The sequence below is a fragment of the Mustela nivalis genome (assembly GCF_964662115.1).
Source record: "Mustela nivalis genome assembly, chromosome: 5".
Taxonomy (NCBI): Eukaryota; Metazoa; Chordata; class Mammalia; order Carnivora; family Mustelidae; genus Mustela; species Mustela nivalis.
The window spans coordinates 23,144,689-23,167,697 of NC_139024.1; the positions used below are offsets into that span (position 1 = coordinate 23,144,689).

Consider the following 23,009-nt stretch of genomic DNA (forward strand, 5'->3'; position numbering starts at 1 on the left):
AAACAAGAGGGAACCATAGTACAGGAAGAAATGCGTAGAGCCATAAACCGTGACCTGAATGTCACATGTTTTATGTTTGCCGGGTGACTCCTCACTGCATTGACTGGCTGGGGCAGGGTGACTGGGACTGTGCAGTCACTGCCTCGGGCTGGGGAACAACTGCATCCCTGGGATGCGGAGCTGCAAGTCCGCGTCCAGTGTGTCAGCCCATCGAAGGGCTCCACAACCAGCTACAGAAGAGAGGGGGCCCCAAAGCTGTCTTTGCCTGCTTTAGATATACAGGGTTATGAAGACCATCTAATTTTTCCAAAAGTGATTCTGAAATTGAAAACACAAAACCAGCTGTTTGGTTCCACAAATAGACCAAACCACTCATCCCCCTGTAAGGTAGGACCAGGACATGCAGGTGACACAGGTGGTGGCCAAGAAGCAACCCTTAGACCAGTGCAAGAGAAGAAGGAAATCAAGAAGGGAACTGAAAGGAAGGTCTCAGGGGTGGCTCCAAGATCGGCAGACAAAGGACTGCCCTGAGATCAGCAGTCTGGCCAGCAGTGTAGACTCGGGGAGTGAGGTAAATCCAAACTTGGTATGGCTGTGGGAAGCCCTCGTGTCCCTGCTCAGCCTGGAGCTTGTTTCCATGGGTAACCCGGCCGGCAGGCGACCTGAAGTGAATGGGGCTGGACAGGGAGTGCTTTGGCTTGAGACATTCAGAGCAGCAGGCAGAGGGAAACCTCTACCACATCTGTACACATGTTGGGCTGTATTGCTTTCTGATCATTTCTCAACATACAAATGACCAATGGATGTTCCAATTAATTACAGTGGCAAAGTATACAGGGAGACCCACTGAAAATTAAAAATTTCAACCTCAGAATCTATGGCCTTCTCTTTTTGGCCATTACATTTCTTTAAGGAGTCAAACACTCCACACAGACATGAATACTTTAAAAAAAAAAAGAAAGAAAGAAAGAAAGAAAAGAAAGAAAATCTTATGATCCAGACTTCTTTCATCAGAGAGAAAGAGACAGAAGAAGGAGGGGGAGGGGAGGAGGGAGAGAGAAGACATCCTGATATGCAAACCTTCAATCAAGCCAAGACTGGCAATTAACGTTTTATCCTCTGGAAACACTGGAATTACCTTCGGAGGCTTCTGTGACTAAGTAATTCTCATCGTTTAATAAATGAATATCATATATTTTACCCAAAAAGAGGTCATTAAAAAAAGGAGGAAATCTAGAATTACAGAGTACAGCCCACATCTATTACTGGGGAAGAGAAGCAAAGCACAAGACCCGCACCCAAGCACGCAGCAGTTCCTCGGGGACAGGGGCGTGTTCCCTGCTTCTTTGGGAGGAAAGCTCCTGGAGAACAACAGCCCATTTTCTCTGGGTTTCACTGAACTTACAGTTGGAAGAGATCTTAAGGGCAGAGTGACCACATTTTCTGAATCCCAAACTGTCACACTAGCCAGTAAGGGGGTAAACCTCCAGCCCTGAGGGGTTGGGGTGTCCACGGCCAGACCACGGCCAGTATCAAGCTATTTATTGTGTGGCAACTTTCGGCTCTCAAGAGAGCCCTAGGAGGGCCGGAACAGCTCTTTATTCCTTTGCGGCTTGGGACAGGCTAGCAGTGGGAACGGGAGGATCGGATTTCCAGGCTCCCTACCAGCAGGGATGGGCTATACCGAAAGGGAGCAGAGAAGGGGCGTGGGGAGGCTGCTCCCTCTTCTGTTCCCTCCGCAGAGTGCTACCTACTGGCCAACTGGATGCTGACAAGACACCCCCAGGAAACCCGAAGCCAGGCGTCTGGGACTTTTCAGGCAATCCTCTGAAGATGCTAAGCGAACACTCTGGGTACCACACACAAACCTCATTCCATCTAGGTTGGAAGTTCCCTGTGAGTGAAACAGTTTCTCGCAGGGGTACCTCCAAATTGGTAGCCAGGACTTCTAGCGGGCGTCCAAAGCTTCACAAACAGGCAACCACCATACCTTTTTAATAAAAAGAAGCCAAACGCATTCTAGTTTAGGAAAGTACTTGCTCTTTCTGCCAACAGTGTTGCATATGGCCTGGCTGCCTCCCTTATTGGTATCAACTCTGGAGCCACTGGTAGTAACAATAAACATTTAGTAACTTTTTAAAAAGCTGCCAAAGGACTGTAGGCCATACAAGAGCTCTGTGGGGTAGGTGTCCATTTTAACCCCATTTCATAGATAAGTGAACTGAGACTGAGGGAGATGAGTGACTTCCCTCTGACACATGGCCACGCAGATGGCAACCTTCTGCTACAAATCCCACAGCTCCTCTGCCGAACCACACAGGTGATACTTGGAGTGAGTTGTAGGGGAGGTTTTTTAAATCCATGGTTCCCACCACAGGGACAGTGAGCTAAACTGGGTGGCTGGCTCATGTCTTTAGGGGTTTCCTTAGAACATGGGTCCTATGGCTTCTTGAAGAAAAAGGATTTGGCTCCAGATATCAAATAAATTTAGGAAACACTGCAATCTTATGCTAGAAGGTTCATAACATATATTAACTTTCAAGGCTCTTCATAGCCCATCTGGCAACAACTCTAATTCACTTAAACATCATATTCCTCAAACTTATTTGACCACAGAATGCGTTTTCTACTTAATATCCATGAATGTCTTGAGGGTCCAGTATTCTGTGGAACACTTTGAGAAACACTGACCTATGGGACCTCTAACTATCAGAAGTGTCACACTAATTTTCAAAACAAAACTATAATTCATTTTAGGTTTTGGAACTTTAAACTTCAAAACAGTTTGGAAGATGGGGGAAAGCAATGTTCTTAACAGCAAATGAACACATTCACAAAACCAACGTGAAGTAGATGATGTCTCTTACAAGGTGGGGAATCTCCATCGTGGAATGAAAAATCCAGTGTTAAAACTTGAATCTCCAAGTCGGGAAGAGAAAGTCTGCAAACATCCCTCTACCTGCCCAAGGAACAAGGCAGAACCCTGGCCCTTCTCTCCAGCAACAGCACAGAGGCAGGTCCCGACAAGCCCTTTCTCCAGTCTCTATGAAGAAAGGGAAGCCATGAGAAGCACAGGTGGCACCTGGGGGGAGACCATACTTAAGAAAACGTTACTTGGGAGATGTTGAAGAGTGAGCATTAGGAACCCTGGGAAAAGAAGCATCTAATGGGAGCTTAGAATTTACAAAGATTTCCAGGAGTAATTCAGGTGATTTTCAACCCATTTATTCATGCTCCACGTCAGCTCTGTGGCCAAAGAAACCTTCCAGAAAGCCATCTATAAATGCAACTGCTTAAAGTGACAGTCACTCAAGGCTCTGTCCCTGTGCCCCAGAGAGCAGCATCGATACCAGTGCTTTCTAGGGAAAAGAATGTATGTAAGGAGTGTAAACAGCCTCTGCATAGAAAATGCCTTTTCACAGCTGTGTAAATTTTCCTTTACTGTTGTCAACACTAAAAAGATCCAGACAGCCATTCTCTCAATGAATGACAGTTCAGACTTCAGGCTTTCTTTGAGGTAAGAATAAAGATCCTGCAGATGCACAATTCTCAAGATGAACATATTTATAAAATACGAACATAATTATCGAGATGAACCACAAACTAGACTAGAGCCCCAGTAAGTGCAAGTAACAGAGTGTGTTCTCCATGCAATATGCATGGATTCGTGTTCATCATACGTTACACTGCCTAACAGAGACGTAGCTACCTTAAGGGGAAAAAAATATGACACAAATAGCCTACATTGCCTATTCAGTTAGAATTAATCCTATTTCCCAACACGAATACGTAACAGAATCACAGCATTCAGATATCCGTTCAACGGGAATCAGAAATGTGCTCCTTTTGGAGAGCAGCCTCACCAAAACCTAAACGGGCTCCAACACCAGGTCCTGCCGTTTCCACATCTGTATCCCACAGTTTCTGTAGAGTTCTGTATCACCACGTACCTCTTACCAGGGCCACTTCACAGACAGAATGTTAGGTTTCGGGTTTACAATTACATCTACTGTGCACTTCTGAAACTATGATTCTACCCTCATCTGGCAGATGACAAACCTACTATTGCGAGAGAGTCACTGGTGATGTGGCAGAGGCAGGGAGAGAACTACCCCTCTGCTCTCCAGCTGGGCCTTTTCTGGTTGATGTTTTCCAATCTTTATTGCAAAGTAGTTTATAAAACTAAGTATGGGGCTGCTCCCTAATGGGGTCTCCAAATGCCAAAAGATGAAGATGAATGAAAGAGCCTGAGAACTTCGGCGTCTTTTGACCTCAAAATGACAGCGAGGCTGAGGCTGCCTACACTCTGAGGAGACACACATCAGACCCAGAAGCTCAGCCTTCCAACCACCACACCGGCTCACAGACATCTCTGCCAACCTGAAAGGACGTGCACCAAGCTTTATGAGAGAAGACAGTGCCCTTCACACCCCAGTAGCTGTCTCTCATAAAAAGGGATGGTTATTTTTTTTTTTCTTTTCCAGATAGACCCATAGGTCAAAGGATTTTACACATGGTCTAAGATGAATGACGTGTGTGAAACACCCAGCCCTCCAGAGAAGTACCTCTCCACAGCTCTCTAGCAAGATGGTCTGTCAACTGGACAGAGCTGCTCCATTAACTCCACAACTAAGGGGCTCTAATTTAGGGTCACATGACCTTCCTGTTAAGCCAGGGAGGGAGTCTGGAGAATACCATGACTACTAGTTTAAAAAAAAAAAAAAAAAAGGAAGGAAGGAAGGAAAAAAGCTTTACCATAAAAGTCATTATAGAACAAGTCTTGGAGAGCTGGGGTGCTTAATTTGGGAGAAGGGAGGTCTGAGGTGGTGACCTCAGGCCTGTTTTGTGAATTCAGGAGAGTCACAGGTTTAAAACTAAAGAATATACTTCAAGACATCTATGTTCCTGGCTGCTTAGACAAGCAATTCATTCCAAAGCGATATGGAAATCCTAAACTCAGAAACCAAACTCTCTAAAAGCCCCCGTTGTCTTCAGGATCTTTCCTCTCTTGCTCTGATCACACTGAGCTGATTTACCTTTGAGAAATTTTGAAATCTGGTGACTTTCCATTCTTAAATGAGGAATTATCTTCTCAAAACAATCTCCCCAAAATGTTCTGAGAAAAAGGTGACTAAATGACCCTTATAGTTAGGACAAAATAACAAAACATATTATCCCCAAAGCAGTTCTTTATCATCTAAATAATAATTCATTAAATATGCTTTTAAAATATATTCACCTTTCCCTCAAAATATATTTTTTTTAATTTTATTTATTTATTTGATAGAGAGAGAGCAATCACAAGTAGGCAGAGAGGCAGGCGGGGGGAAGCAGGCTCCCCGCCAAGCAGAGAGCCCCGATGGGGGGGTGGTTCGATCCCAGGACCCTGAGATCAAGGCAGAAGCTTAAACTACTGAGCCACCTCCCTCAAAATATTTTTATACAAACTTTTAGAATAATACATACACAAGAAAGGCTGCTATTCAACTACACTTGAAAAAATAGGCAAGAACTGACAGTACGTTTTCTTCTGCACTACCTCTTCTCAATGAATGAGAAAGTGGCCTCCTCACATCTACACCAAAATTAAAACTTACTTGTGTCATTAGAAGCCACAGTCACATTCCACTTCTTAAAGGAAGACAAACTATTTATTCTTCTAAAAGCCAAATATCTACCTTTCTCCAGGGCAGTCTTCACCAGTCTGCGTGCTGGTACGGGACTGAACTGGCGGGCAAGCAAGCCTGTCACCCTATTTAGCTTCCATTACAGTCTTTTTACCATCTCAAGGGCTATTAAATGACTGAAAACAGATGTCTGGGTTCCATTAGGAGCCTGCTGGTGCCTGGGAAAGCTGAGAAGCTTTTACATCACAACACTCTTGACACTCCCCTTTCTACAACTACCCAGTGAGCTCCACTGAGCTCACCACAGGAGACCCTTGTAATTCCTTCCCTGGGGCAGAGGGTTAAACAAGGCTCAGGTTTTAATGGCTTTGAATCCCATTTCCTCTTCATATCATTTAAAGAAGGGTGTAAGTGGATTGCCGAGACGTTTTTAATAGAGGATCTGGGGCACAGAACAGAGCGCTTGAACACGGGTAGGGTCTGGGGGTACGAACCTGTCAGCAGAATACCCCAGTGCTCATCTTACTTCTTAAGGAGAATTTTAAGGCAAGCCTGTGCATTACCTGCTACACTGGCTCCAGTTCAGAGCACTTTCTATTTTTTCCTACCTAGAGAAAATTAGAGAAAACTATCACAGTTCAAGCCATTCAAGAAATACGGATTCTGGGTCCAGCTGTGTGACCTTTGGCAAACTACTTAACCTCTCTGGGCTCTCTGCTTACTCATCTGTCAGTATGTTTACCTAATTACACTATACATATTTCAGCCCACTGCAGTTTTACCAAGCACTTTCACATACTTCAGTGCATCTGATTCTTATAATAACCCTGTATAGTAACAAGAGGGTGATTATTCTCATTTCATAAAACTGGAAACTGAGGTTCAGAGGTTAAGTGACACATTCCTAACAGCAGCCAGAAAGTAGCAGAAGTGGAACTGAACCCTTGATTTCTGATTCCAATAAAATGTCTTTCTTATCACATCACATTGTGTGATCTTTCTGGTTCCAACATTATTAAAATGCCACAATTTAGAAAATCTCTGCTCCCATTCACAACGCATGTCACTGTTTGGAACCTGACCTTACCCACTTACGCTTCAGGGACAAGCAGCACAGGAGCAAGTGCCTTCTTTCTCTCTCACATAAAAACTGTCTCCAATTTAATTCTTTTGCTCTTTTAAACGTGTAGATGTTAAGCACTAACTAATAAAGATGATTAGTACCATGGTGAAGAATCTAACAGATCTTGCTTTTGGTGGAAATACTCATGCATGAAGGAGTCCAGAATATACATTCTACAGTTAAATTAGAAGTACCTGCAAATTGTTACTTTACTGGAAAAAAGAAGAAGAAACCATAACACAGATGATCGACAATGGCAGTGTTGGACTTGGGAGGCTAAGAATGTCCTCTGGGACGATGGGTCCTCTGGCTGGGTCCTTAACTTTGACGTTCCTGGAATCTAAGGTCTCCCTTCCTCCCCTTCCATTCTACCCTCATCCATCCATCAAGCAGGGAGACCTGTGTCATGAGTAAGACAGAATGACTGGATACAAAGGAGAATGAAATCTCTAAATGTGTGCATGTTCTCTTTACTGGCAGTAAAATTCCTGAGCTGTCAGCAAATTGTGGGGAGGGGCACCTGATGGCCCTGTCTGACTTGGGAGATGAAACGGTCGGGAGCCACGTTACTGTGTACCAGTGCTCCATGGTTCTCAACTTCTCAGGGTGGAGTAAAGTTCAAAGTAAATAAAAGTCAGCCTCCCCCACGCCCCGTCACCCCCACTTTGTTATCAAATGCCATAGCACTGGGCACTGACCTGCTTTGCCCACTTCCCCTTTCCTCAGTGATTCTTCAGCCTGGCACCCAGCTCTGAGATGAGGCCTGCTTAGCACCAGTGAAGTTCCCCACGTTCAAACCAACAACATTCTGTGTGGACATGAGGGAATCAAAATTAAAATCCAACCCATCAGCATCCATGAGTTCGCTACGGATAATGGACTCCATGTCACATTCCAAGCTCCCATTGAACATGTCCAGGTCCAAGTCGCTGGGGAACTTCTCATGGCCCATGACGGGAAGGTTTGCACTCGCAGAGTACAAGGAGGAGCCTGAGAGAGAGTCCGAGAGGGTTTGCATAGACTGGCTGACAGGAGACTGTTGCTGGTGTTTAACTGACCCAAGGCTGCTGGAGTCGCTCAAGCCCATGTTGCTGACAGAATTCGACAAGGCACGGCTGCCACCGAGAGCGCCCTGGGTTTGGTGCTGGTGGTGGAGCAAGTTCTGATTGACTAAACTCCCCTGGTTAGGCTGGGCGGCAAAGGACATCATTGGGTCATTTCGAAGCATCACGTTCCGGCGGGAGTTCTGGGCAGACACAGCGGTGCTGGCCTGAGACATCAAGGGGTCTGACTGGGTCATCATGACATCGCTGTGGCTGAGGGAGTCTGAAGTGAGCAGGTCCTGGAGTGTCTGGTTGCCATAGTGTGACATGGACGAGAAAGTAGCTGGCTTGTTCTCTTGGATGGTCTGCATGGGAGACTGGCGCAGGGAATTCAGAGATGAGGGTCCAAACACCGTGCTGTTAAAGGAGCCAGTTGGAGAAGCCAGGCCGGAGCCCTTGGTGGTGTACGGGAAGCTAGAGCTTCGCTGCATGAGCCCTCCAGTGGGCGATGGCTGGGACGATGGGAGCGTGATGTCATCCAGCAGGTCATCCATGAGGTTGTCAGACAGCCCGTCATTCAGATTCATGGTGCCTGCCATGTCGGTCAGCCGTGGTAGCTCCACGGTGCATGGCTTACTCACAGAGGGTGAGAGGCTAGCTGAGCTGTAGATCATTGGGGAGAGCGGTGCATCATCATCCTGGACGTCATCCAACTCTGTGCTTGCCAAGATGGGTGACAGGCGGCCGCTGACAGTGCTGGCGTTGGAATTGGTGCGCGAGCGGAAGTCCGTCCACGCATCCAGCTCGTCGCTGCTGCGTGACGTGGGGCTGCCTGGCCACTTGGAGAGCTGGGAGGGACTGTCATCGGCGGACTCAGGGGCTGTCTGCAGGGCTGCCTTCTTCTTGGCTGCGCGGCCACGGCTCTTGGTATACTTGTTGCTGTTGTCCATGGACACAGCCCGCCGCCGGGGTGCCTTTCCACTCTTTCCCCCATCAGGGTTGATGATCCACCAAGAGCTCTTGCCGGTCCCCTCATTCTGGACCCGCATGAACCGGCTGTGCAATGATAGGTTGTGTCGGATCGAGTTCTGCAGAGAGAAAGGAAAACACAGGACATGAGACAAAATGGCCCAAAGCTTAGGCACCCAGAAGAGGCAGTTAATCAGACTCGTTTTGGGGTGGGGGTACACCTTAATTTTGGAGGTTAAAGAGAATAAAAGACAAACATTTGGATGAGATACCCCCATCCAGGTTGGAATTCAATGACAACACTGTAAATGGCCAAGTGTGGTATTTAGGAGGTGGGAGACGGTTTCATACCCAGGAGAAGCTGGAATAGTATAAGCTCAATGATGTTGTTTTCCCCAAATTCCTAAATTTCTATAATTCTATTTCCTATACTGAAGTTCATACTTTTATTACCATAGCACTCTCTCCCTGCACTTTGCAACAAACCTCCCTGGCTCCCTACAGGTAATTAATCACTTGGAGCTCATTTTATTCTCTCCTCCACTACTGTAAAGGCAGCATCTACCTTTTCTTAACCACGTCGATAAACTCAGAACTGGTGTGAATTGTTACGGATACTTTCTACGACTCCACCTCTTCCTGCCACAATTTCACACCTGTCCAACAGGCATGAGAAAAAAAAATGGTAGAGCAGGATTTGCAGAGTTGACAGAAATAGGCAAATCTTCCATTCAGAACAATTCCAAATAATTTATATAGATACTCCCCCCTCAAAGCAATGGTCTGAGCACAGTAACTTCCTTCCAAAGAGTATGGAAAGGAAGGGAAAAGATAACTTTACAGTGGAGACGCAAACACTGTCTCAGGTGATCAAGGTCAGCATTAATATGGCTAAATCATGCTGATAATACGCATTCGTTTTTTTTTTTTAATTTTCTTTATTTATTTGAGAGAGAGATAGAGTGAGAGAACATGAGAGGGGGGGTCAGAAGGAGAAGCAGACTCCCCATGGAGCGGGAGCCGGACGTGGGACTTGATCCCAGGACTCTGGGATCATGACCTGAGCTGAAGGCAGTTGCTTAACCAACTGAGCCACCCAGGAGCCCTGATAATACACATTCTTGACGTGAAGAAAATGGCACTCTATTTTTGTAGTCTTTCTTCTAAAGCCCATCACCACAGTCTAATTATGAGAAAAACATCAGACAAGTTCCAATGAAGGGACATTAAAAAAAATGCCTGCCTGTTCAGTACTCCTCCAAACAGACCCATGAGGAACCTAAGGAAGAATGATGATTAAATATAATGTGTACCTTGGATGGGATGCTGGGCAGAAAAAGAATGTTAGGTAAAAAGGAAGGAAATCTGAATAAAATATGCTTAGTTAATGAACATAATAACTGATTAATATGTTAATCATTAATCAATGATTATTATGTTAATCATCAATATGTTAATGATAATATATCAATATTAGTTCATTAGTTGTGACAAATGTACTAAACTAACTTTAGATAAAGATAAGATGTTAAAAGGGAAATTTGATGTTGGGTATATGAGAACTCCCTGTACTAGTTTTGCAACTTTTCTGTAAACCTAAAACTATTCTATATTAAAGGATTTAAAAAAAAAAAAAGGAGGGTAAAATATCTTCAAAATCCTAACAACTGCAGCCATCTTGCAAAATGCTCCTCTTGGCTTGGTAGATAAGCCTGGTTGGCTGAGATGACCCAGATTCAGTCCTATCTCCGTCACTGATCAACCATGTGACCTCGAGCAAATCATTTAATCTGTCTGCAACAACTTTACTTCTCTACCTTCATTATAGCCATAATAACATCCAAACTATCCCTCCCTGACAGGGATGATGTAAGAATGATACAGGATAATATACTTCAGGAACCGGTCATGCTACCAAGTCAGGGTGTTCTCACTGCTATTATAAAACACAGAGTCCGTGATGACAGAGCTCATTCTAACCCATAAAATGCCTCATGTGCAAAGAGAGGAGCTGATGGCATCGCATCCCCCCATCTGCAACAGCACCTACAGGCCAGATGAGTTTTTATTTGCAAGTTAAGGACAAAAGGTATTGCTTGATGCTGTATATTAAATACAAACAATCCTAAAAGTTACCATAGTTTTTAAAAAATTGGCAATCGCCAACTGTATTTATGTAGAAAATGCAAATACATGTGTTCTCCCAGAATGTTTTGTAAAACACAGAAAGTCAGCGGGATTTTACCATAAGTAAATAACCCAAAATACTCAGTGTTTCCCATGTGTAAGTTCCCATGCAAGGAGGGCCTACAGCTCTGGTTGGACAATGAGCATTTACAGCCATGGGCTGTATGTTGGCATTTCCGTGATGGCCATAAAGACACATTTGAGAGAAAAAAAGGGGGGAACACGCTGAGGATCTGATGAGACAAATGTTGCTCTGGAGACTATATACTCTGATTCGCCTTTATTCTTACGGCTTTTGAAAGAATAATGGCATCTCTGCTAATGGTTCAGAAATCACGTTTCTTTAAAAAACAAAATACTTTATACATCAGATACGAAGTATGCTCTTAAAATTCACTGTAAGAGTTCAAAAAGCAGGCAAGTGCAAGGTGGTTCTACCATCTGAGTACTCAGATGACTAGATCTATTAAATAAAAAACTTAAACATGAACTTCTTGGTGAAAAAACAGGAAGGTTCTCAAACTCCATGGGAGCCATGTGCAACCTTGGCCAGCCCACTTTGCTCTAGATTTTGGAAAGAGTTCATACCAACACCTAGGATTAACAATGACCAATCTTATGTGTTACCCTTGCCCCACTTAAAAAGCACTTAGGAGGGGCACCTGGGTGGCTCAGTCAGTTGAGCATCTGCCTTCGGTTCAGGTCATGATCTCAGTGTCCCGGGATTGAGCCCCCATTTCGGGCTCCCTGCTCAGCACAGAGTCTGCTTATCCCTGTCCCTCTGACCCTCCCCCTGCTCATATGTGCGCACACGTGTGTGTGTGTGCTCTTGCTGCCAAATAAATAAAATCTTTAAAAAAATATTAAAAAATTAAAAGCACTTAGGGACATATTTTTAAAAAGATATTATTTATTTTAGAGAGAAAACCCAAGTGTGGGGAGGGTGAGAGGGAGAGAGAGAGAATCTCAAGCAGACGCCCCACTGAGTACTGAGCCCAGCAAAGGGCTCAATCCCAGGACCCTGAAATCATGACCTGAGCCAAAATGAATGGTTGGACATTTAACTGTGCCATCCAGGTGACCCAAGAATGTGTGTGTGTGCGTGCGCATGCGCGTGTGTGTGTATATACACACATATACATATATATATTTTTAATGTATTTTTGGTTGAGGAAAAAAAAAAGCAACACTTTATAGAACTCCAAGATGCCCTATGTGAATTTTCTAATGATTCTAATGAATCATCTATTACTACAACTCCAAACCTCAATGTATGTGAATAATTTCGTGAAATTACAAGCTACAATTGGTTAAAATTTGGAGACAGAAATTAAGCCACTCTAAGGGGATGTGGTAAAGGGGCTAGAACACTCACAGCTAGGGCCAGAACTGCAGGGTGTCAGGACCCAGGTCCCTGATCTCAAGGGATAAGAAATGAGAGCCTGCCTGATTAGAACACTGCCAATTACTGGGCCATAACTTTCAGATCCATGGCTCTAGTCCTCATAATAAACCTGCAAAGTTGGTATCAGTGCTCTCGTCAGAAATATGAAAGCTCAGGCGGAGATATTAAGTAACTTACTCAAGGTCACGCAGCCAGTCTCCATATAACTCCAAGTGAAATTTGTTTTCCAAACTCCAAAGCTTTTATTATAACTTTCCACAGCTTTGTCACCAAATTATTTTGAAGTCATTGTTTGAGCTATTTGTGCCAACACTTAAAGAAACCTTTAAGAAAGAAGGATATAAGAGGCACAAATTTAGGGGCGCCTGGGTGGCTCAGTGGGTTAAAGCCTCTGCCTTCGGCTCAGGTCATGATCCCAGGGTCCTGCTCATGACGTCAGGCTCTCTGCTCAGAGGGGAGCCTGCTTCCCTCTCTCTCTGCCTGCCTCTCTACCTACTTGTGACCTCTGTCTGTCAAATAAATAAATAAAATCTTTAATTTAAAAAAAAGGCACAAATTTATTCTGCTCAGAGAAAAAGCTTCCTTTTGAGGGTGCTTGGGTAGTTCAGTCAGTTAAGCGACAAGACTCTTGATTTCAGCTCAGGTCAGGATCTCAGGGTTGTGACATGAGCCCTGTGTCTGGGTTTTGCGCTGGGTGTGGTGCCTGCTTAGAATTCTCTCTCCCTCTGCTCCCCAAGCCCCTGCTCTATTTCTCTCTTTAAAAAAAAATAGTCCTTCCCAACAAAGAAAAAAAGACAACACACAACTTTATTACTATAACTTTGTTTATGAAGTAGGGATACTAATTTGATGGGTCTTTCCTAAATTTTTTTTAAGGAAGTTCCTTCAGAAGAACCCATCTGTAAATTAAGGCTCACACTGCCCATGTCCATACTTGTTCTCTAAATGGCTTTAGCAGCATTCACTCTAGGAAGAGCACAGTGGCCACTATACAAACCAACGTTAACTGCCCTTAGATACTGAAATAAAACCTGACTTCTTAAATAGGTTATTAGCTTCAGTCTCTAGTCTTTGCTCAACTCCTGTTTTAGAGGTTAACAGCAGCCGAATGCATGCCCTAAGGCATGTTACCTGTTTTTCCAGTTACATTACTAAGACAACACAAAAACTGCCACCACCATCGTGACAGTTCCCTATTTCAGCAGCCTATACCCATACAGGCTGGTCAGCTTTCCATTTACAAAATCCATAATGTGAAGATAGGCCACTGACAGAAGGCCAATGAAGAAGGCCCCTCTGTCCATTTCCCGTCCAAATACCCCTCACCCTAACAAGGTCAGATGCTAGGAGTGTATTCTGGTTGTCCTCACAGGTCATGATTCTAATCACTAGTTCCCCTACCTAAATTTTGGAAGCAGGAAAAGGTAAATAAATAAATGTCAAATAAAATGTCAGAACTGTAATGTTTCCCCACACCTTCCCTGGTAACAAAAGTTAATGGTGATATGATTTCCGTAAGGTTATAAAGCACCACTCCCTCACGCAGTCCCCAGAAACAGAAGTGGGATTTATAAAAACAGACAAGCCAACTGTAAAATCTTCTTATGAGCTATCATTTAAGATCTCTACATTAGGATCTGTAAATTAGTTTCCATCGTACTATGTGTATTTTAAACTATAAAACCACCATTAAAAATATTCTATGGTTTTCCAATTCACACATATTTCTAAGATTTTACATTAGTTTGGGGATTGGGAGCCAAATAAAAAAGGACGGGTTCGACAGGACTAGACTGGTTTTTCTTATACACACTTTGAAATACCTCACAAGGCAGGCCATTGTTAATTGGCTGAAGCACCAAGGATAGGTCTTCATCAATGCTGAAGTGGTAAGGTAGATACCAACAAACAGGACATGAGCGCCGGCCATTCTGTCATCACATTTACTTACTGAAGGAGCCAAGAATCTACTACAATCTCAACCCCAAATCATGTGAAGAGTTCTGGTTATTTAAGTCCACTCCTAAGAAATCTAGACACTGATGAATTAAAGGAAAGCAAACATTTTCTAGGAAGAAACTTGAGTGTCAGGGACAAATGTGCCAGTTTTTCTCCAACCTGGCCCAAAGATTTAGAAATTCCTTAAAGCACCTCTAATACATGTCTGAAGAGAGAGCAGAGATAAGAATACTTTTTATCCCATTTTATGTCAATGCTCTTTTACAAAATGATTTACACCCAAGCAAGCCCTGTCCTGGGCAGAAATGCTTCAGATGTAGTTAAAAAGTAAAAGAACTAGAGCAAACCTGCATTCTGTGTGATTGCATCTGCATTTAGTGGCCTAATCCTCAAGCAGGTATTCCCAGATGTGTGAAGGAGGGCGCACAAGGGACTCCCATTTCACAGTCATGCTGACTGGGGGCCACAGCCTAGAGATTTCTTTGCTTGGCCCTCCTCAAAGAAATTAGCATAAAGATGACTGCACTTATCAGAATCTGTTACTTTTCCTGCTATCCTGAAGGACAGTTTTTTACTGTAGACACATTTCTTACTAATATTATAATGCACACGGTCACTACACATATGCCAACTGGTTGTCAAGACAGATGGACCCCAAAGAGATGAGACGAGGTGTCAGAGAGAAGCTGCCTGAAATGAGCGAGTAGTCTCCAGTGATAATTTACAAAGTGGGTAATTCACACATGCAGTTTAAGGTGGCCAGTGTGGGGGGAGGGGTTGTGGGCGGGCAGCAGGATGCTGAAGAAAGACTACAAGCTTTGACGTCTGTCAGGTCTGGGCTGGAATCCCCGCTCTGACATTTGTCCAGTGACCTTGGGCAACTAAGTTAACCTCGCTGCCCCTTTCATAAAATGAGGATAAAATTACCCTCTCTGCCTAACTCCAGGATCCTCAGGAAGGTTAAATGAAATTACGCATGCTTAGTACCCACTGGAGTGCCAAGTACAAAGAGGCTCTCCACTGTCAGGTCCCACATACGGAAGCAGTGACATCAGAAACATTCACTTACTGTTTTCCGAGCATCGTATAATTTAAGCCAAAAGGTGAGAGGGCGGCTTCCAGGAAAAGATTTCAAACTCTTAAAAGTATTTCAAAGGTGCCCTGTCAGTCGGGAGTGACCAGTAATTTCCTAACTGTTGCTACCCTATGTCCACTCCAGCCTCTTCCAACCCATGTTTACCTTGTGGGGACTGTCCACTAACCCAGACGCCAGCTGCATGTGCTTCCCCTGGAACACAGAGAGGGTTTTGTCTGGAAGCAACATGTGGTATCAATTTATCTTTCTCAGCAACGGCAACAAGGAATCCACTGACTTTAAAAATAAAAAGGGAGTTGTGTAATTTAACTCTTAAAGGCTCCTGCCCACCCTCCTTTCTAAGAAGACAACCCTTCCCTCTCCCTCTTTTTTTGGTGAGGTCTCAAAAGTAGCAAAAGGAGGGTCACGGCTGTCAGCTGCTAAGCCAGACCCACTGCTTCCCACCGGGCAGCCTGTAGGCACCCACCTGTCCTTCTAAGGGATTTCAGTGGGACAATCTGCAGAGGTTTGCCTTCAGACACAGTACTCATCTACCTTGCACACAGGACCAGCATTTCAAGTAGGTCTCACTGCTCTGACTTGCGGGCAATGACAATTCAGAATGAGGCTGCCAAATGCCTGAATTCTAATACATGCATCTCCTGGGCAGTCGATGATAAAGGTCACGTGAAAAGCCCGATGGAAACCACAAATCAGGGGGAGACGCAGGGCGTTGTGTGCCACTGCAGAGTAACTCAAAGATACAGCTTCAGGAGAGGGCCTGGGAAGCCGCCTTTGATTTATAATGACAGGCTCTTTTCAAGGCAGTGCTCTGGACAAGGCCCTGACTTCTCTTAAGGATTAATTCCTCCCCCTGGCTGCCTATTAGAATCACCTGGGGAGGCTTTACATACTCCTTCCCCACTCCTAGAGCTCCTGATTCAATCAGTATGGGTAAGGCTGGGGTAGAGGTACATTTTTAAAGCTCCCCAGATTATTCTAATGTGCAATTAGAGCTGAGAATCACTGGAACTTCCACTGACTAAGACTCTAAGTCCAACCTAATGATCCCTAGTCTTCCCGAACCTGGCAGCACAGCACAGTTGATGTTGTCTAAGTCCAAGATCCCCCCATTTAGAAAAGAAGGGCAAGAGCCAGGGCTAGAGATTCAAGCTGGGATTATAGGTGCAGAGTAAAACAGACCAAGTGTTCAGACCACTGGGATCCAGATATCTTTTTTCTTAAAAAAAAAAAAAAAAAAAAAAAAAGACAAGGGAGAGGGTGAAAGGTCCCAGACCTTGCAATAGTCTTCTCTTTCTGTCCTGTGCCACTTCTCCACCAAGCACAGACAGGCATGGACAGAAAAGAAGCCAGGTGGACATGCACAAAACTAAGAATTGATACAGGCTGAGGAAAGGATGAGCTGGGCCAGTAACTGATCCCTGTAATTTTCAGGAGCCTCCCAGAAGTAGCATGCAATCTCGTACAATCCCTTTCACAAACTATCCTTCAAGCAAAATGCCGAAAAGACAGACTGGGTAAAAATTTCTCCTGAAAAAGCCATACTCCAATCGTGAGGTACTAACTAGCTCCCACTGTTGAGAATACAGCAAAGTATTACTTAATGAACTTCCCTGAGGACATATTCAGCCTCAACAATAACAATCACATACTCTGTTTCTCATTCCTTCTCATTCCGCAACTGTTTAAGCCACTACAGCATTACAGTCAGTGCAAGGATCCTAGGTGGACGCTGTAAGGAACCAGCAGTGCCGCCATCTGAGGGGGTAAGTGTGAGGCTGGCCCTTCCCATCAGATACTGGGAGAGGCTAGGTTTTAGCAGACTTATCTTCTTCCACTAGATTTTGTCTTCTCTGGGGCTATCTTGTCATTCAACAGCAAGAACAGAAAGTATGACAGAAATCAGACATCAGACTAGAAATCAGAAAGAGTTATTATTTCTGACAATATGGAATACCAGCTGTAATAGCCAAGCAAGCCTTTCAGACTGGGAAGAAAACTTAAATAAACATTCACATAAAGGATTGCACAATCGACCTTGATGTGTGAGACAAGTTCCAGGCTAGCTCTACTCTTACTCTTGTCTAAAACACTAAGTTTAAACCATTAAGGGACTTATTTTTGAAAGACGATGTTCTAAAATAAATATTGTCAGGAACTTGGATGAAGGATTAAATTTCCAGCTAGAAACAAGGTTTCTGTTGAATTTGCTAACAATAATCCTCTACCCACAGAGATCTCTTTGAAAGCTAACATTTGTTTCAAGTTTTCATGCAGTAAGTGACAGGTCCTGGTATCTCATTAGAAGGAATAAAATAGAGGCGCCAGGATGGCTCAGTCGGTTAACTGTCTGCCTTCATCTCAGGTCATGATCCCAGGGTTTTGGGATCAAGCCTCGTGTTGGGATCCCTGCTCAGTAGGGAATCTGCTTCTCCCTCTGTGTGCTCCTGCTCTTTCTCTCGCAAATCAATCAATCAATCTTAAAAAAAAAATAAGGAATACAGTAACAATCATCTGATAATCAGCATAATGAACGCATTCTCTATCCAAGCAAAATGAGACACATGAGGCTTTCTTAGAAGAGGAAGGACTGGGCGGACAATATGTCCTGCCCACCCCCCCACCCCCCCGACCCTGCCCTGTGAAAAAGAAATCCTAGATAGGAAGAAAGTTCTCTTGAAGAGCATGAAAAAGACAACTACCACTCCACCGCAGTTTTGTTGGGGTTTCTATGTGGGTTTTATTTTCATATTAATTTTTTTTCATTCAGTAATCTTCTTTTCAAGCTCTTCCACAGCTGTTTCTGTTCTTGGAGGGCAAGAGGGAACATTCCATTCCCTACAGCCAAACCTGCACTTCCGGCACAAAGAGAACCCTGGCAGCTTTGCAACCTCTGCCCACACCCACTCCCTGCAGCACCCTGTCCCTCCCCACAAACCCTCCGGCTTCCAAGCCCCGTCCGTCCTCCCCAGACTGAGGGAGAAGCAGCTCAAGGCATGCAGTCAACAGAATGACAGTCCCCAGAAAGCCGGCTAAAGCATTTGGCAGCCCCTGCTCTCTTCCCCCAAACTTCTTCCCCGATGTTACTGAATCCACGTCCCTTTCCCATGAGGGGCTTGGCAAGCACATACTACATACTATGTACATTCCCTGGTAAGACCATGCACGATCGGCCACAAGGAATGGATGCTTCAAAGAGTTAAAAGCCATGAAGCTGCAGAACAGACTCTGCCAAGTAGAACAAAGTAGAACAGAAATAGTTTTACTATTAACATAATTTTCACTTCGACTTAAAAAAAAATAAGGCCGCAAATTTTTCCAGTCTGAAAATTTGTTGTGGGTGGAAACAGAATAAAAGGGCATTGGAAATACACAACCATAATTCGGGAATACATCAGAGTTTAATCCCTCTCGTGCCATTATGTACGTGATCAGAGCAGGAAGTTCAATAAAAAGTAAGCTGGGAAAAATGGAGAGGGCTGTGAAACCCATCTAGTAACAAGTACCTTTAACTTCAAGTTTCTAACAAGTTGCTTTCACTTCACAGTGAAAGAAACAAAGGACCAGAGAGACGCGCGGGAGTGCCTGAACTCAATCGGCTAGTAAGTGGGCTCCAAACTGAGACAAACTTCAATCACCCAGCCTTAAGGTATAATAACAGTAATACCCAGAAACAACATCAGCCCCGAGGTCTGCATTACCACGCCAACGGAATAGATGAGATGCAGGGAGCACAAAGCCGGGGAAGTACCTTCCACCCACCCACTCACCAGTCCATCCATCGGCCCACCCAACCAAATTCAGTCTGCCTTATCTTAAAATTTGAGGAAGAGAAGTCTGTCTAAACCAACACACATCAAACTCTTTACAACCAGTATCACATTATAGCTTTAGCATCTAGCATGGGGCCTGGTATATAGTAGGTGCTCAAAAAACATCTGTTTAATCGAAGAATTCGTGGGAAGGGGGCAGCAGCCACAAAACAAACCTGAATTATACTTTGAAATGTTATGAAACATAAGCTCAGTAAGCAATCCTCACGTAAGTGAAGGCGGAAGCAAGCATCCATTGTAAAATGTGAAGCAGCAAGTCTCTCCCTTGGGTATTAACTTCAATTATACAATCCAATTTCCAAAAACAAGACGACAGTCTAATTAGTAGACTTAGGTTCTCTATAATAAGAGATGCTAAGAAGGGCAAAATGACAGTGTGTGAGCTACGTGGTGGGGCAAGGGCTTGGCTCAGAGGCCCCACGTCCATCCAGGGAGAAGAGCTGACTCCCTACCTGTCTTGGAATGCTATGGGGCCTCCTTACTTGGCGATGAAGTTGGCCCAGAGCCCTCAGACGCATACTCACAACCACAGATCACACATTCTGGTACTAAATCTTCAACGCACATCCAAAGAAAAACAAGAACACGGAAAATCCAACCTAAGAGTCTATTTCACCTGTAATCTGAAAGAACTTAATGTATTTGATATCAACCAGGGCTAAAGCTCTGTGCTGGACAAATCTGATCTCAATTTCATTTTCACGACAAGCCCGTCAGTCAGGAGGAAATGGAGGTACAAAAAAGTTAAGTAACTTGTCTGGTAGGTGGTGGGGCTAGTAGCTGAGCCCGAGGCTAAAAGTGAAGCTCTCACCACTCTACCGCGTGTTTCCCTCTGATGTCACCAGACTGCCCAAGGAGAGAGGCACCACTCACTGGTGACCAAGGAACACGAAGGAACAAGAAAGAAAATCTATTTTACTGAACTACATGTTCCCATCTTTACGTTTCTGCACATGGTCCCTAGGATTATGAAAGCAAGGTAGAGTTGAAAAAATGACCAGCCATGAAGTGAGTTTTGTTGAAACCAGATCATCTTCAGAAATGACACCTTTCTTCTCAGATATAGCCCAAAAGAGACACTATAAGCATGTCCTAGCCTGACCTGGGATCACCACTTTTAGGGAACAACCAAGCATGAGTACTGCCATAAGCTATTAAGTATCCAGGCCTTCCTCAGTGGCATGTCTGCTGGCATCTGTGCTCAGAGAGTACTAACCTGTAAGTTGAGCCTGGTCAGTATTACCTGGGCATCCTTGGCAGACTAATTCAGGCCCTCAAACAGCTGGCACCAAGCTATGGGGCCTCAAGCCAGAGACATCGGGCAAAGCCAAGCAAATGTCTGCTTTGTCCTGACCTTGCCATTACGAGGCTTAATCTGAAACAGGGACCCAACTCTATACTATTTTAAACATATAATTAGTTTATTACAGAGCCAAAAAAGATTAGCTTTCTTTAAATCTAGTGAATTTTAAAATATGTTTTTTGCCTGCCAACTGACAGCATGATCAGGATGCTTCTGTTTAACCTCAATCAAAAACTGGTAGAATACTGCTTTAAGACTGGATGTGCACGCTATTTTATTATTTGTCCTTTGGCAAAAAAACCCTGCAGAAACAGCAATCACTGACTAGGCACGCAAGCACATTAAAGGGATGGCTGTGCAGGTGCTAAGTGGGTGAGTTAGACAGCTTGAGCAGTCTGTCATCTGAAATCCAGGAAAACTGCTTTTCTGTTCTTAGTTTACGATCCCTTCCTTCACGTGAAACTCGCTGGCTTTAGCGTTACACATACAAACACAACTGTTTCCAGCTCTTTAGATGTCATGGCTCAGAAAAACCATTCCTGTCTTGTGATTTCAGGGGCAACTGATTTCTTCTGGGTAGCTCTGAAATATAGGCCAGCGCGTGGGCACAGGCCCACACCCTGGAAAGACTGGGAGGGGTAGAGGCACATTTTCCAGCTAGGGAAGGAGAAAGTTTGGGCTCAGATTTTCAAAACAGACAAGTGTGTATACATCTGGAAGCAAGCTATCTTCCAAATGTCAACATTCATTATTCTAACAATCATCAAAAATCAAGATGATAATGGTAAAAAGCCGAAGACAAAAAAAGTCAATGCCACACAGCAGAGTTACCTGGTATATAGTAGGTGTTGGCTACTGCAAAGAAAACAACGGATGGACTTTCTCTTTGCAGGAACAAAGAACACAGCAGTCAGTTCTGAAAAATGACTCAGGCCTACAGTACTCTCCTCTCTCCCTTCCACACCCTAATGAAATTCAGCTGAAAAGGAGCCTCCTGAGGAACAGCTTTCTCTACCCTCTAACCTCACCTGCATGTGCAGCATTTCAGTGTACTGGTCTTGCAAGATTTCTTCTTGTTTAAAACCACAGGATGCAGAAGGGGCTGATGACCGATGTAATGATATTGCTAAACACCAAGTGAATCAACTACTCCTTCCAGACACTGCTGGGTGCCAGTGACACATACAGGTAAGCACCACACAGCTCAAAAGCCCACAAAAAAGGAGCAAATAAGGAGAGAACACTTCCATCATCTAAGGAACCAGGCATTCATTCCACTGCTCTGGGGGGAAAAAATATTTAGACATTCACGCATTTGACTCAAAATCTAAGATGCTGCTGAATGTACAAGTTAGTATCAGCATTACTCTCCCAACCATTAGGAATGAAAAGGCTGAATGTGGGCGCCTGGGTGGCTCAGTGGGTTAAGCCTCTGCCTTCGGCTCAGGTCATGATCTCCGGGTCCTGGGATGGAGCCCCATATTGGGCTCTCTGCTCAGCAGGGAGCCTGCTTCCTCCTCTCTCTCTCCCTCTCTCTCTTCCTGCCTCTGTGCCTATTTGTCATCTCTGTCAAATAAATAAAATCTTTAAAAAAAAAAAAAAAGGCTGAATGTACATGGGGTAAGTCACAGTTTTTCTAAAGGCCATGAAAGGACCACACAGTCCTTTTGTATTAATACGTACTTCATGTGTGGAGGTGAGCTTGAAAGCACTTAAAACACTGGAAACAGAAGCATCAGTAGTACAGCGTCTATCACCCAAAGCGCAGGAGGGATAATATTAACTGGCAAGGATAGGCCCATAATAGACTGAGTATGGTGGAGAGTCAGGGGGTGAGCCCACACTTCACCCAGCAGGGTCATAGGGCTCCCTGAATACCAGCTGTCTGTGATTCCAAGGCCATTCCTGAGGACACAGGACCCTTTCTTAGCCTCATAACAGCCTCCTGGGTTGAGTCTGGCGTGGCCAGTTTAGTCCACAGATTTTTCTCCTCAACTTCCTGGAGCCCATTACGAGGGCTCCCTGAAGTTTCCAATTCTCTCCCCTTAGTCAAGTCATTCGTTTGCTAATAATATGTGTGTGAGCTCATAGCTCGACCAGGTTCTAGATCTTCCCCTAAAGCAAAACAAATCATTGTATGTACAGGGGTCACTGAGATTGATCCCTTCAAATTAAGACAAGGGAAGAAAAATACACAAGGACAGATGTTGCTGAGCTATTTTCAGGTTCAAATGCAGCTTCAAATAATGCACTTCCAACTCTCTGAGGCATTATGCGGAGCAGTATCACCCAGTATTAAGTTTTCTCCAGAAACAAGTTCACCAGGTTCTTTCAAACAGCTGTGACCTCAGTAGTCTTCCCAAGAGAGAAAGATAGCTGAGTCCTGATGTTAATTTGTGGACAGAAACAGAAGTCCCACAAGTTTCTTATAGGGTTAATAAATCCAAGATGAGACACAATTCTC

The 23,009-nt window shown here is 44.3% G+C and overlaps 1 protein-coding gene across 6 annotated transcripts in view; it reads right to left on the minus strand.

The window, feature by feature from the left end:
- Positions 1–23,009, minus strand: part of FOXO3 (forkhead box O3) — a 127,120-nt gene that overhangs the window by 9,919 nt on the left and 94,192 nt on the right. For all 6 annotated transcript variants that reach the window (XR_014312175.1, XR_014312176.1, XM_082732057.1 and 3 more), the window contains one exon: positions 7,449–8,881. Coding sequence is in view for 4 of the 6 variants with exons in the window: in XM_082732057.1 (XP_082588183.1) it covers positions 7,484–8,881 (1,398 nt within the window). In the remaining 2 variants the exon portion in view is untranslated. The remainder of the gene's footprint in view (positions 1–7,448; positions 8,882–23,009) is intronic.